Source organism: Melanerpes formicivorus, unplaced genomic scaffold, assembly GCF_026170545.1.
Source record: "Melanerpes formicivorus ecotype bairdi unplaced genomic scaffold, bMelFor1.0.p_v2 SCAF_5, whole genome shotgun sequence".
NCBI classification, from domain to species: domain Eukaryota; kingdom Metazoa; phylum Chordata; class Aves; order Piciformes; family Picidae; genus Melanerpes; species Melanerpes formicivorus.
Window position 1 is genome coordinate 17,620,779 of NW_027142357.1, and position 14,834 is coordinate 17,635,612.

Below are 14,834 nucleotides of genomic sequence, written 5' to 3' on the forward strand. Positions count from 1 at the left end.
AAGGTGGGAAGGGAGAGTATCATCTTCTTCATTAAAATTCTGTATGTCTTAACTCTTATCTGGCATCAAACCTGTGAATTTGAAGGACATTGAGCCTAAAGGACTGTGCATTAACTCCCAACAGGGAAATGCAACTCTTCTCCTTGCTTGTTCTTTAGCTGAATTGTGCACACACAGCCTCACAAAACTATCTTTTAATATGCGGATTTAATGGAATGATGTGATAGCAGATGAGTATTTCTTCTTGTCTCTTTTCTTTGAACTAGAACCACCATCTTTTGTTAAGAAAATTGAAAATGTGACAGCTCTGGCTGGAGATACTGTTACATTACAGACTGTGGTGAAAGGGTCAGAGCCTATTTCTGTGATGTGGATGAAAGGCAAGGACATTATTCAAGATGATAACAAAGTGAGAGTGACATTTGATCATGGTCTAGCAACACTGCAAATTACTGGTGTCCAGCTGAGCTCTGGTGGCAAATACACCTGTGTGGCTGAGAATGATGCAGGAAGTCAGTCCTGCTTTGGTGAACTAGTAGTGAAAGGTCAGTGGAGTAGTGCTGTGATCCCCACACTGTCTCCCACTTGAAAGGAAGAGCAATTTCTTTTTGTCCTTAACACCAGTTGTTTAATTCTGTTATAGAACCTGCCAAAATAATTGAAAAATCGGAAATGATCCAGGTAACAGCAGGGGAACCAGCCATTTTGGAGTACACTGTCACAGGCACTCCAGAGCTGAAAACTAAATGGTTCAAAGACGGAAGGCCACTATCTGCCAGCAAAAAATATAGGATCAGCTTTAAAAATAACGTTGCCCAGCTGAAGTTTTATGCCACTGAAATGCAGGACAGTGGTGAATACACCTTTGAGATATCCAATGATGTGGGCATCAGCTCTTGTACTACCAGCTTCACTGTGTTAGGTTGGTACTGACTCTTTGCAAAGAGCCCTCCTATGCTCTGAACACAACAGAGCCAGAAGAACAACTGCAGGCTTTTTTTGCTTATGTGTTCATTTCTTTCATTCTTTTCAATCTCAACAGATCGCACTCTCCCTCCCTTCTTTACTAAACCACTGAAGAATATTGACAGTGTCATTAGCACGTCGTGCCGCCTGGACTGCAAAATTTCAGGCTCTCTTCCAATGACTGTCTCTTGGTTTAAGCAAGACACTGAGATCACTTCAAGTGCTAAGTACACAGTACACTTCACAGAAGGCACTGCATCTTTGGAAATAAAAAAACTAGAGACAAGTGATGCCGGGGTCTACATTTGCAGAGCCACAAACTCTGCTGGTAGCAAAGACAGCAGTAGTACTTTGTTTATAAAAGGTTTGACAATTTGTTTCACATTTCTCAGAGTTTCACTTTTAATGTGATAATATTATTCTTCCCAAAAGTGCAGGCCATGTGTCTTACTCTTGACAATTGTTTCCTTTCAATAAAATCTAGAGCCACCCAGCTTCACTGCAGAACCTGAGTCCCAAGATGTACTGCCTGCATCAACTGTACGTTTCAAAGGGACATTTAAAGGCACAACACCGCTGACTGTAAAATGGTTTAAAGGTGATACTGAGCTGGTGACAGGAGGTGCCTGTTATATTATGACAGAAGCATTGGCAAGTTACTTGGAGCTTTACGCGGTCAAACCAACAGACTCAGGAAAATATACCTGCAAAGTCTCCAACGTAGCTGGTTCAGTTACATGCAGTGCAAACTTATTTGTAAAAGGTTTGCATTCTTACTCTCTTTTAAACTTTCGGCTGCTCTATTGACCATGTGGCACTCTTTCTTGTATTCTTTGTCCTGAACACTCTTCTTAAATTCACAGAACCTGCTGCCTTCAAGGAAAAGCTAGAACCAACCCAACTAGTAAAGAAAGGTGGATATGCTGAGCTGGCCTGTGAAGTCACCGGTACTCCTGAGATTAAAATCACATGGTTCAAGGATGATAGAGAGCTAAAAGAAAGTAACAAATACAGGATGTCTTTTGCAAAATCTTTGGCAGTACTGCATGTTACAGAGGTTGAGACAGAAGACAGTGGAGAATACGTTTGTGAGGCCAAAAATGACGCTGGAAAAGATATTTGCAGTAGTGTTGTTACAATCAAAGGTGTGTGAGATACCCAGACACACAGTTTGTCATTTAAACTCAGTGCAGTTTTACACACTTTGTAAGTATGGTTAATACAAATTACCCTCTCTCTTTTGCACTCTAGAGTCACCTTATTTTAGCAAGGAGTTTCAGTCTATGGAAGTCTTGAAGGATTCTGATGTGGTTTTGGAGTGTGAGGTTCTTGGCACACCTCCCTTTGAAGTGTTTTGGTTGAAAGACGATAAACCTGTGCGAAGCAGTAAGAAGCACAGATTAAGCACTGAGAAATCTTTGATTAGCCTCCACATTTTCAGGTTTGATGCTTCTGATGTTGGCGAGTATCAGTGTAGAGTAACAAATGATGTCGGGAGCTGCATCTGCAGTTCAGAGGTCACACTGAAAGGTTAGTTTAAGGTGCAGAATGCTACTAGCATGCTCTTGTCCCAGTGTGGTTTCCATGCCACACTATCATGCACCAGACATGTACTTACATAGCCACTTTCTTCCCACCAGAGCCCCCACAGTTCTTGAAGAGGATAGAAAACATTAGTTCCCTTCGAGGTGGCACAGTCGTGTTTCAGGCTGCTATTAAAGGCTCCTTGCCCATCACTGTGTCCTGGCTGAAAGACAATGATGAAGTGATTGAAGACAATAATATCAAAATGACCTTTGTGAACAATATTGCCACTCTTCTGGTGAGGTCTATTGAACTGAAACATGATGGAAAATATTTCTGTCAGGCTAAAAATGAGGCAGGAATTCAGAGGTGTTCTGCTCTGCTGACTGTCAAAGGTTGGTCCAAACTTCAGGGTTCTCAGCAATCTCATACAGTTCTCTGGTGGCTTTTACAGATGCCCTTAACACCCTATCTCCTTGTTTACAACAGAACCTGCTACAATTGTGGACAAGGCTGTGTCAATAGATGTGACTGAAGGAGACCCAGCAACCTTGCAGTGTAAATTTTCGGGAACAAAACCTATTACAGCCAAATGGTTCAAAGATGGAAAGGAACTGACATTAGGCCCAAAATACAAGATCAGCATTACAGATACTGTCTCTGTCCTAAAGGTGCTGCATGCAGAAAAGAAAGATAGTGGGGAATACATTTTTGAGGTTCACAATGATGTTGGGAGCAGCACCTGTTCTGCCAACATTAATGTCCTAGGTGTGTATTGGGATTTATTTTTTCATTGTTTTCTCATACAAAATCTTTTCTCCTGAGCTGACATCTGCTAAGATGAAAGCCAAATTTCATACCTTTTCTTTTCACTCTGTCTTGGATAGATCTCATTATACCACCTAAATTCACCAAAAAGCTCAAGAAAATGGACAGCATTAAAGGGTCTTTCGTCCACCTGGAATGCATAGTATCTGGTTCACACCCTATAAGTATCCAATGGTATAAGGATGGTCAAGAAATAACAGCAAGTGAAAAGCACAAGTACTCTTTCCATGATAATACTGCCTTTCTGGAAATCAATAATCTGGAAGGTACAGACAGTGGCTCTTACACCTGTGAAGCAACAAATAAGGCAGGAAGCAACCAATGCAGTGGATTCTTAACAGTCAAAGGTTTGAGCTCCTGCTTTGTCTTGTGGTAGATATCTCATTCACGATTTTGGAATTCTTGTGTCTCAGAGTAATCCTCTTTCTTTCTTTTTATGTGTTATAGAACCACCATATTTTGTGGAAAAACCCCAGTCCCAAGAGGTTGTGCCCAATGCTAGGGTTCAGTTCAAAGCACTGGTGAAAGGCTCTACTCCTCTGCAGATAAAGTGGTTTAAAGATAGCCAGGAGCTCCTCTCTGGAGCAAATCGATCTGTCTGGAAGGACAACACGTCTAGTGTACTGGAGCTTTTCTCAGCTAGGACATCTGACTCTGGAAACTACACTTGTCAGATAAGCAATGATGTGGGGACTGCAACTTGTAAAGCAGCTTTGTTTGTAAAAGGTGTGCAACCCAACAGTCTTCTTTCTGATTTTTCTATCCAGTTTGGGGGGGAAGAGGTAGGAAGGCCATGTATTTGTTTAAATCACTGTGAATATTATAAAGCCTCATTTTTTCTGTCCATCTTCTAGAGCCTCCCAGATTTATTCAGATACCAACTTCTGTAGTAGCTTTGCGTGAAGGACAATCCACCACTTTTGAGTGCCAGGTAGTAGGCACACCAGAGATTCACATCACATGGTACCTGGATGGGAATGAAGTGACTGACCATGCTAAATACAGCATGTCCTTCATAGATGGTTTAGCCACTTTGAAAGTCACTCGAGCCACAGTGTTGGACAGTGGGATTTATGTTTGTGAAGCTCGCAATGATGCAGGGAGTGAAAGCTGCAGCATTGAGCTGAAAGTGAAAGGTTGGTTTTGAAAATCTTGGCATCATCCACCTATGCCCCATAACTGGGGTGATGGGGTAGGGGAGAATTCTCCCTTCAAAACCTTACAAGGTTACTACTTACTTTCCCCTCATTCCTATTTGTAGAACCTCCAACATTTGTTCGGGAGCTGAGACCCACTGAGGTAGTGAAGGGTTTGGAGGCCACACTCGAGTGTGAGGTGACTGGTACTCCTCCGTTTGAGGTCAAGTGGCTGAAGAACAATAAGGAAATGTTCAGCAGCAAGAAATATGCCATATCCACCAAAGAATCAGTATTTACTCTTAATGTGACTAACTGTGATGTCTCAGATGTTGGTGAATATCAGTGTATTATATCAAATGAAGGTGGGAGCTGCTCTTGCAGCACAAGGCTCAGCTTGAAAGGTCAGTCCTCTGGGAAACATGCCCCAATCATATCCCTTGGCTAAACTTTAGTGACTAGGATGACTTTATGACCTTTCTTTTCTCTCTTCCCTTTCCATGACTTCTCTTCCAAATGACAAACAAAATCTCACACCACAGAGCCAGCATCCTTTGTCAAGAAACTGGAGAATGTCACTAGCATTTTGAAAGGTACTGCATTCTTCCAGTGCATTGTAGGAGGTGCACAACCCTTATCTGTGTCATGGATAAAAGATGAGAAAATATTAGAAGATGATGAGCACCACCATATAACCTTTGAGAACAGTGTGGCCACACTGAAAATTACCAATGTTGACCTCAGCCACAGAGGAAGATACACCTGCCAGGCAAAGAATGAGTCTGGCACTGAGAAGTGCTTTGCCTTGCTTTTTGTACAAGGTGTGTGTAAAATGTGACCCTTCAGGTTCATTCTAGATGAGTACTTGGAAAGTCAGTTCCCCATCTGCATAGCTAACTGTTATTTTTCATGCACTTTCTACCTCAGAACCTGCGCAGATCATAGAAAAGGCTAAATCACTTAAAGTCACTGAAAGAGACCCTGTGACTTTGGAGTGTACTGTGGCTGGGACACCAGAGCTCCGAATAAGGTGGTACAGAGACGGCAAACAGCTCCTGCCCAGTAGATACTACACAATGAGCTTTGAAAACAATGTTGCCAGTTTCAGGATTGACCATGTATCAAAGGAGGATAGTGGTACATACAGTTTTAAGGTTGAAAATGACTTCGGAAGTAGCACCTGCGAAGCTGTTCTGACTGTGCTAGGTTTGTATCGTCATTTGGCAAATTCACCAATCCAGCAGGGAGGGAATGGAAGAATAATAATCTCTGTGAAAGACAGGCAAGAAGGTAACTGTGTGTTTTTGCCATTTTTTATGTTGGGCAGATGAATCAATTCCCCCTGCGTTTATCAAAAAACTAACCAAAAAGGATGCCATTCTGGGATCTTCTATCCAAATGGAGTGCAAAGTCTCTGGGTCATTTCCCATTACTGCAAAATGGTTCAAGGATGGAAAAGAGATAACTGACAGTGCAAAATATAGAAGCCTGTGCCATGAGAACACTATATCACTTGAGATTGCCAATCTAGAGCTGGTAGACAGTGCAAATTACACATGCAGCGTCTCTAATGTTGCTGGGAATGATTCTTGCAGTGCCGTCCTGACTGTGAAAGGTTTGAAACTCTTTTACTACTTCTTCTTATCTGTGACAGATGCTGGGAAAGTGTGTTAAATCTTATGCTAACATAACACTCTTATACTTCTTAATATTAATGCTAAAATCTTGGTCTCCATGCTTATCTCTCCAATTTTCTTCATTCTTCCATATTTCTGATGTAATGGAATATTTCTTTTTCTTAAAAACTGCAGAGCCACCAAGCTTCTTACTAAAACCTGAAAGCCAGCAAGCTATCCCAGATTCCACAGTGGAATTTAAGGCCACACTAAAAGGAACTCCACCATTTACAGTAAAGTGGTTCAAAGAAGATTTAGAACTTATATCTGGTCCAACTTGTTTCATTGGCACTGAAGGGTCATCTGGGTTCTTAACCCTCTATTCAGTGGATACTTCTAGGAGTGGGAACTACACTTGCCATGTTTCAAATGATGTTGGCAGTGACTCTTGTACTACAACATTAATGGTAACAGGTGTGCACTTTCTTGTTTTGTTGCAATCTTTTAATCTTTTCCTTTTTCTTCTTTTCTGTCAAGCCCACCTCAGTGATCCTTGACACACTACCAAGTGAATTCCCTACACTCTGTTTGCAACCCACAGCTTTTGGCTCTTTTCTCTTTTTGATATAAATTCAGACATTCCTGACCTCACTTTTCTGATTTTTTAGAACCACCCAAGTTTACTAAGAAGCTAGAGGTGTCAAAAGTAGTCAAGCAAGGTGACTCAGCCCGGCTTGATTGCAAAGTAAGTGGATCTCCAGAGATGAAAGTAGTGTGGTTCAGAAATGACCATGAAATCGTTGCCAGTGAAAAATTCCGGACCTCATTCATTGACTCTGTGGCCGTGCTTGAAATGAATCATCTCAGTACTGAGGAGAGTGGTGACTACATCTGTGAAGCTCACAACCCTGCCGGCAAGGCCAGCTGTAGCACCAAAGTCACAGTGAAAGGTTAGATGACCTCTTGTTCTCTGACTACATCCTACTTTTCCTTGGTAGTTTTTCTTGAAAATCCACAGGAGCATGAAATAAATTTCTTAGTTCAGGGCTGCTATTTTCTTAATGTCATGCTTGTTTCTTGATGCGCCCCTCCCCTCTCTCCTCCAGAATATGAACAAGAAAGATGTTGTTATTAATGTAGATGAGTCCTAAGCTAGGTATTCTCCAGTTCTGTGAGTGACAACAGTTCAATCAAAGAGCTGAAATATTAAGAAAAATAATAGACCCAGGCTGACCAATGCCAATTTTACACCCCGTATTCAAGACAACTACCAGCTAAAGACCTGCACTCTCTGTCATGGATCGCTCCTCTGTTTGCTTTTTGTACAGAGAAGCTAAGAGCTGCAAATGCTTACCTACCTGCAAGATCATTTCATTATGTGCCCAGAAAATAAGGAAAGTCCTTGCCCATTCAGTTGATTTTCTTAGGAGTTTCATTGTGTAGAAAACGGTATCAGTAAACTCTTTGTTGATCAAATAGTTCCAGACTCCTTTCTAAAAAATGTTCCTCTCTTCCCTTGTTAGAACCTCCTGTCTTTAGCAGGAAGCCCTCTCCAGTAGACATAATCAAAGGAACTGAGGTTAGCCTGGAATGTGAGATTTCAGGAACACCACCATTTGATGTTACCTGGTACAAAGACAGGAGACAAATCCGCAGTAGTAAGAAGTATAAGGTTACAGCCAAAAACTACCATACAAGTGTTCGCATTCTTAATGTTGAAGCTGCAGATGTTGGTGAATATCAGTGCAAAGCACAGAACGACGTAGGAAGCGACACTTGTTTTTGCACTGTGAAGCTAAAAGGTAAAGTATTGACACATAAGCCTTCTGGAGTGCTACCAGTGGCACTGCATTGCTTTACATAGTCATTGTGAGTATTTACTATAACTGCAATTTCTTCTTCAGAACCGCCAAAATTCTTGACTAAAATAAACAGCATGACTGTTGTGGTTGGTGAACCAGTAGAGTTCCAAGCAAGAGTGGAGGGCTCCCAGCCAATTTCTGTGCAGTGGCTTAAAGACAAAGAGGAAATTATTAGAGAAAGTGAAAACACGAAGATCACATTTATGGAAAATATTGCAACTTTACAACTGGGATGCACAGAGACAAGCAGTGCTGGAAAATACATCTGTCAGATCAGAAATGATGCTGGGAGTCGTGAATGCATGGCTACCTTAACCATTCTAGGTTGGTACAAAGCATAATTTCACAAAATATATTTTTTTTTTTTAAGAACTTGGCTGTTTAGTGCCAGCTCTGTATTTTGCTTATACCCTTGAGATAAGACAATCAAAACAGAGACTCGTTGTGTCCCAAACAAGCAGAAGTCTGCAGGAATAGAGGTGAATGGAACCACAAGCCTCTACAATGTGATGGGATCCTATTGACTGGATTTCTTGTTCCTACCTGCTTGGCGAGTGACAGGGAGTCACATTTCTCTCTTGGGAGTTTAAAACTGGTTTTATCTCATTTTGGAAAGTATCTGAAATCTCCAGTTTAGGGTGGAATACAGGGTGGGAAAATATACACCTGATAAAATTCTTTACTATCAGACGTGTAAGCCCCATCTTATAGTGCTATAATACTTATAGCTAATACTAATAAAATTCTGTTTTCATCATACACATTATCCATCTCTCTTTCCAGAGCCTGCAGTCATTGTAGAGAAAGCAGAGCCAATGAGAGTTACTATAGGAGACACCTGTACTTTGGAGTGCAAAGTGGCAGGCACACCAGAGCTCTCCACTGGGTGGTTCAAGGATGGCAAAGAACTGACCAGCAGCCAAAAGTACAGAATTACTTTTCTCAATAAAGTATCCACACTTAAAATTATGGCTGCAGAAAAGGAAGATGGTGGATTGTACACTTTTGCAGTGCAGAATGACGTGGGGAAAAGCAGTTGCACAGCATCAGTTGATGTTTTAGGTTGGTTGGGTATCTTGTCATCTATCTTTTACAAAAACTTCATCATATTCTCTTTATTTTCTTCTATTCCTTCTCTTCTTTTCTCTCTAACCATGGATTTATTATGTTTTCTTACGCAGATCGAATAATTCCTCCTTCTTTCACAAGAAAACTAAAGGAAACCCCTTGTGTCCTGGGTTCCTCAGCAGTGCTGGAATGCAAAGTGTCGGGTTCACCTCCTATTTCTGTTGCCTGGTTCCAAAATGGACTTAAGTTAGTTAGTGGGGAAAAACATCAAATCTCCTTTTCAGATAACCTATGTATTTTAGAAGTCAATTCACTGAATCACTCAGATACTGGAACTTACACCTGCAAAGCTACCAACGTAGCTGGTTCAGATGAATGTAGCGCTGTGTTGACCGTACAAGGTCAGTATATGATGGTCAGGAACCTCTCTGAGTTATTTTTTCACCGTCTTTCTTGACATTTTCTATAGTCTTTTACAAGTATACTCAGGGAATATTATTGACTGCAAAATAAAGATTTTGTTCTTTATCTTCAGTAGGTGTGTGAAAATGCCAGTGTTATGTTGTAGCAACCTGTCTTATCTCTCTCTTTCTTCTGTGCGTTTAGAACCACCTTCTTTCGAGAGAACACCAGAGTCTCTGGATGTCTTGCCAGGCACAAGTATCACTTTTACATGTGTTATCAGAGGAACCCCTCCTTTTAAGGTGAACTGGTTTAGAGGAGCCAGTGAGCTTGTGCCAGGGGACAAATGCAATATCTTCTTGGAGGATTCCACTGCAGAGCTTGAATTATTTGATGTCACTCCTCTTCAGAGTGGCGAGTACACTTGTCTAGTCACTAATGATGCTGGCAGGGCAAATTGTACAACACACCTTACTGTAAAAGGTTTGTAAACATTGTGTCTCTCTACCGATGATAAAATTTTGTTTCCTTCCCTACGTCCTGTTGTGCTCAATGTTTGTGACTTCTTACCCTTCATTAGAGCCAGCTGTCTTTGTGAAAAAACTGAGCGATCAGTGTGTGGAGCCTGGTAAGACTATCATCCTGGAGGGCACTTACACAGGTAGCCTGCCCATCTCTGTGACATGGAAGAAGAATGGCCTCACCATCACTCAATCTCAGAAGTGTAGCATCACCACTACAGAGAAATCCTGCATACTGGAAATACTTGACAGCACCAAAGAAGATGCAGGAGAATATACTTGCCATGTTGAAAATGAGGCAGGAAGAGATATTTGTGAGGCTGTGGTCTCTACCCTAGGTTTGTGCCCCCTTTGTTGCATTTTCTTGCCCATTCTTTCAAGCGTATGCTTTCCAAGATGTGGCACTATAATGAGTGTATCTAATTGCTTCTCATTTTTTCAGAACCTCCCTATTTTGTTACACACTTGGAACCTCTTGAGGTGTCAGTTGGAGATTATACAACATTGCAATGCCACATTGCTGGAACACCAGAAATCACTGTATCTTGGTATAAAGGTGATACAAAACTCAGGTCTACTCCAGAGTACAAAGTGTTCTTTAAAGACAACGTTGCTACACTTGTTTTCAACAAAGTGGTTATTAATGACAGTGGAGAATATATCTGCAAGGCAGAAAACAGTGTAGGAACTGCATCTACAAAGGCTCTCTTAACTGTTCAAGGTGACGATTTTACATTAGATTGCTTCAAATTATTTTTCTCTTGCAAAAGTATATAAAAAAAAATCCTTCCTAGGGCATATTTATCCTTTTTTTTCTTTCTTCTAGAGCGCAAACGACCTCCCTCCTTTGCAAGAAAACTAAAGGACATCGAGCACCCTGTTGGTTTACCCCTTAAATTTATGTGTCGACTCAATGGCTCAGAACCTATTACTGTGACTTGGCATAAAGATGGTGTGCTGCTAAGGGATGACCACAATGTGCACACATCCTTTGTAGATAATGTTGCAGTGCTGCAACTGGTGCGAACTGAGATGAATCACACTGGGCAGTACTCCTGCACAGCCACCAATGCTGTGGGCACTGCCACCTCAAGTGCTAGGCTTACAGTAGCAGGTGTGTTGCCTTACAGAACCTTAGCCTGGATCACAGGTTTCTCATTTCTGTTCTATGCATGTGATGGTATCAGTGTGTTGAATTGGCTGTTTCATGAGATGCAAGTATCACACAGGTTTCTTATGTTTCTAGAACCCAAACAAGCGCCTGTCTTTGACACCAAACCAGAATCTATTGATGTGCCTTTTGGAGAAAGTGCTGACTTTGAATGCCATGTTAGTGGAGCCCAGCCAATTCACATCACTTGGTCCAAAGATGGTCGGGAGATCCGAACTGGAGGAAATTTCAATATTACCTTCATAGACAATACAGCACACCTTCGAGTGCTCAGAGTGGGTAAAGGAGACTCTGGCCAATATACTTGCCAAGCTAGTAATGAAGCTGGGAAAGACTTTTGCTCAGCTCAACTCAGTGTCAAAGGTATTATGATTAAGTCACTTTTGTTTCTGTGTTTTCTTTTTCTTGGGTAAAGGGATCTCTTTGTTTCTGAGTCTCATCTTTCACCCTTTCCAGTTTGGAAATACACAGAAATGTAGTTTTAAGAAAGCAAACATATACCATGTGGTGACTTCTATTATACTGCATGGCAGTAGAAGCCTTTTGTGTCTACAAAATCTCCAAAGGGAAACGTCTCCTTGTGAAGCTGTTTGTATGGATTTTTGCTTGAACATTAGTGTTTAAACTAGTCAGGTTGGTATTTACACATAGCAATTACTATAGGGAAAACAGTGATACAGTCACTACAACTAACTTGAATTTTTAAGCCGACATTCGTGGCTCTTTCAAATTTGCTAAAGGTTTCAATAGGAATCCTGAATTGTTGATTTAATCTGGACTATGAATCATGTAAGTAAGCTGGTGAGGGACTTTTTAGGGTGTCAGGTAGTGATAGGACTAGGGGAAATGGAAAAAAAATAGAAATGCATAGATTCAGATTGGATGTTGGGAAGAAGTTCTTCCCCATGAGGGTGGTGAGACCCTGGAACAGGTCGCCCATCCCTGGAGGCTTTTAAGGCCAAGCTGGATGTCACTCTGAGCAACCTGATGTAGTGTGAGGTGTCCCTGCCTATGGCAGGGGAGTTGGAACTAGATGATCCTTGAGGTCCCTTCTAATCCTAATAATTCTATGATTCTATGATTCATGCAAAAATACACTATAAAGCTCTGTAAGCAAGTGAAGCTATCCCTACCGTGTTTCTGCGGCTCCTGAGGGTGAAGGGCTTGTCAAATCTTTCATTCTTGCTTCGGGATATTTTCACCTCTCAAAGTTAACCGCAAAATTTCCCTTGGATTGAGCAGTTGTCTTTTTTACAACTCCAGCTGTCTGACACAGCAGGCTCTGGAGCTGACAGAATATTGTTCTAGTTGTCTTTGCCTTGTTTTCTCCATCTCGTGCCTTTCCTTGAGAGGAAACTGAGGATACAATCAGCTGTTGTAGCATGCATATTTTGTTGTGTCCCAATACTTTTGTGCTCCGTAACTCTTGCTCAGCAATGTAGATTTCACACAGCAAACAGGTATGTGGTCACTCTCTACACACTCTGTTCTGCAGAACCTCCCAAGTTCACCAAGAAGCCTGAAGCTTTGAGGTTTGTGAAGCAGGGTGACACAATTCAACTTGAATGTAAAATCAGCGGCACACCAGAGATCAGAACCATGTGGTACAAAAATGACCAGGCACTCCAGGCAAGCGAGAGGCTCCATATGTCCTTTGTAGACTCTGTGGCAATGCTAACCATCATGGATGCCAACACTGAAGATGCTGGTGATTACATATGTGAAGCTCATAACTCTGCCGGCACAGCCAGCTGCAGCACTTCAATCACAGTCAAAGGTCAGCAGCAGATCTCCACACACCACCAGAATCCCTGGATTCTGGGCTCACTCCCAGCTGCACAGACAGTTGGTGGCTGCTGGGGACATATCTCTCCATCTGCTTTCACATTCAAATGCTGCTGTAGTTAGGCATCAGACTGCAGGCAGGAAATAGCAGTAGATGTTCAGCACTGTGTGACGATTCCCTCGTCTCCACGTTTTAGTCAGTTACAAGCTGAATAAATCAAGTTTGTCAGATCACAAGGGAAGCATGGACTAGATGAAGGAGCTGGGAAGACTGTGGCCATCCCTCTGCCTCCTTTTTATACACTGTTATTCTAGCAGGAATGAAATTTGTTATTGTAGCAGTAATGAAATTTAAGACGGAAGAGGAGGCTGTGTGGCTGAGCCTCATTGATGGCAGCTGTCATGACTCGTAAAAGGCAGTGAAAGCTGGAATGTATTTCTGGAGAGGGGGAAGAGAAGCTTTTGGAAAGGAGCACTGAGTATTCACTCCAAATAGGTGCAGAATTGTCATAAGTTTTTTGACCTTTGGACTTGGAATAATGGAATTACTTGCTGGGAGATACCGGAGGTTTAGCATTTTTAGAAGTGAGGCTACATATCTGGAAGCTAAATATGGGTTTAAAAAAAATAAGTGTAGGCCCCTTCCTGAATATGTTGCCAGCTGCTATTATTCAAAAACACACCCAAGGAAATAGGCTCACACAGTATGATGTGATTCTTTTTTTTATAGAACCACCTGTTTTTAGCATGGTGCCAAGCCCTGTCGACACACTTAAAGGCTCAGATGTTATTCTCCAGTGTGAGATAGCAGGGACTCCACCCTTTGAGGTGGCTTGGTTCAAGGATCGGAGGCAGGTCAGGAGCAGCAAGAAGTTCAAAGTGACAGCAAAACACTCCATTGCCAGTCTTCATATTCTCTGTCTGGAATCTCAAGATACTGGAGAATATCAATGCAAAGCTATGAATGAGGTGGGAAGCGACACTTGCACCTGCACAGTGAAATTCAAAGGTTTGTATGGAGGATCAACAGCAACACTGTTCTCTTCTCTTTATCTTATGTCTGTCCCTCTTCCAAGCAAGCAAGTATGATTAACCCCCCTCTGCATTCTTGTTTTTGCCATCAGAACCCCCACGCTTCACCAAGAAGCTGAGTGACACTGCAATATTCATTGGGGAGCAAACAGCCTTGCAGGCAGTGGTAGAAGGATCCCCACCAATTTCTGTTGTCTGGCTCAAGGACAAGGGTGAAGTTATTAGAGAGAGTGAAAATGTTCAGATGTGGTTCATGGACAACATTGCAACTCTTGAGATTGCCAGTGCAGAGGGAGCTGATGTTGGGAAGTACATCTGCCAGGTCAAAAATGATGCTGGCATGCGGGAGTGCTCTGCCTTTTTACAAGTCCTAGGTGTGTATAGCCTGCTACACAGGCACTTTGTCTTACATCTTGTACAGTTGCCTCTACCAGCTTTTGTTTTCTGCTTTTATCCTGTGCTCACTGGTTTGCGGGTAGACTTCCTGGTGACACACTGACCCCTCCCTTACTATTTCAGAACCAGCAGTCATCTTAGAGAAGACTGAGCCAATCACAGTAATGGCTGGCAATCCTTTTACCCTGGAGTGCAAAGTAGGAGGAACCCCTCAACTTATCACCAAGTGGTACAAAGACGGCAGAGAACTAAGGAGTGACCGCAAATACCAAATTACCTTTTTCAACAATGTATCTACTTTGAAAGTCTTTTCTGCAGACAGGGGAGACAGGGGCTTATATACTTTTGAGGTGCACAATGAGGTGGGAGACAGCAGCTGCACTTCTTCAGTTGATGTTACAGGTCAGCTCTAGGTCTTTGTTTTACATGATTGTCAATAAAGGAAGGGTTTGGGTATTTTTAAAAAAATATTTTAAAAAATTTTCCCCTGAAAAAATCTCAGCCATTTCCCCCCTCCCCATTCTTCT

General features: G+C 42.0%; 1 protein-coding gene across 28 annotated transcripts in view; it reads left to right on the forward strand.

The window, feature by feature from the left end:
- TTN (titin) overlaps positions 1-14,834 on the forward strand; it is a 250,969-nt gene that overhangs the window by 58,236 nt on the left and 177,899 nt on the right. For 27 of the 28 annotated variants that reach the window (XM_068138463.1, XM_068138479.1, XM_068138485.1 and 24 more), the window contains 30 exons: positions 267-545; positions 644-922; positions 1,043-1,330; positions 1,451-1,729; positions 1,830-2,111; positions 2,218-2,496; positions 2,607-2,885; positions 2,980-3,258; positions 3,378-3,665; positions 3,766-4,044; positions 4,173-4,454; positions 4,580-4,858; positions 4,997-5,275; positions 5,382-5,660; positions 5,782-6,069; positions 6,266-6,544; positions 6,739-7,020; positions 7,594-7,872; positions 7,975-8,256; positions 8,716-8,994; positions 9,114-9,401; positions 9,607-9,885; positions 9,983-10,261; positions 10,366-10,644; positions 10,750-11,037; positions 11,170-11,457; positions 12,590-12,871; positions 13,610-13,888; positions 14,004-14,285; positions 14,431-14,709. In XM_068138463.1, the coding sequence (XP_067994564.1) occupies positions 267-545; positions 644-922; positions 1,043-1,330; positions 1,451-1,729; positions 1,830-2,111; positions 2,218-2,496; positions 2,607-2,885; positions 2,980-3,258; positions 3,378-3,665; positions 3,766-4,044; positions 4,173-4,454; positions 4,580-4,858; positions 4,997-5,275; positions 5,382-5,660; positions 5,782-6,069; positions 6,266-6,544; positions 6,739-7,020; positions 7,594-7,872; positions 7,975-8,256; positions 8,716-8,994; positions 9,114-9,401; positions 9,607-9,885; positions 9,983-10,261; positions 10,366-10,644; positions 10,750-11,037; positions 11,170-11,457; positions 12,590-12,871; positions 13,610-13,888; positions 14,004-14,285; positions 14,431-14,709 (8,442 nt within the window). The remainder of the gene's footprint in view (positions 1-266; positions 546-643; positions 923-1,042; positions 1,331-1,450; positions 1,730-1,829; positions 2,112-2,217; positions 2,497-2,606; positions 2,886-2,979; positions 3,259-3,377; positions 3,666-3,765; positions 4,045-4,172; positions 4,455-4,579; positions 4,859-4,996; positions 5,276-5,381; positions 5,661-5,781; positions 6,070-6,265; positions 6,545-6,738; positions 7,021-7,593; positions 7,873-7,974; positions 8,257-8,715; positions 8,995-9,113; positions 9,402-9,606; positions 9,886-9,982; positions 10,262-10,365; positions 10,645-10,749; positions 11,038-11,169; positions 11,458-12,589; positions 12,872-13,609; positions 13,889-14,003; positions 14,286-14,430; positions 14,710-14,834) is intronic. The other variant, XM_068138491.1, reaches the window with a different exon arrangement.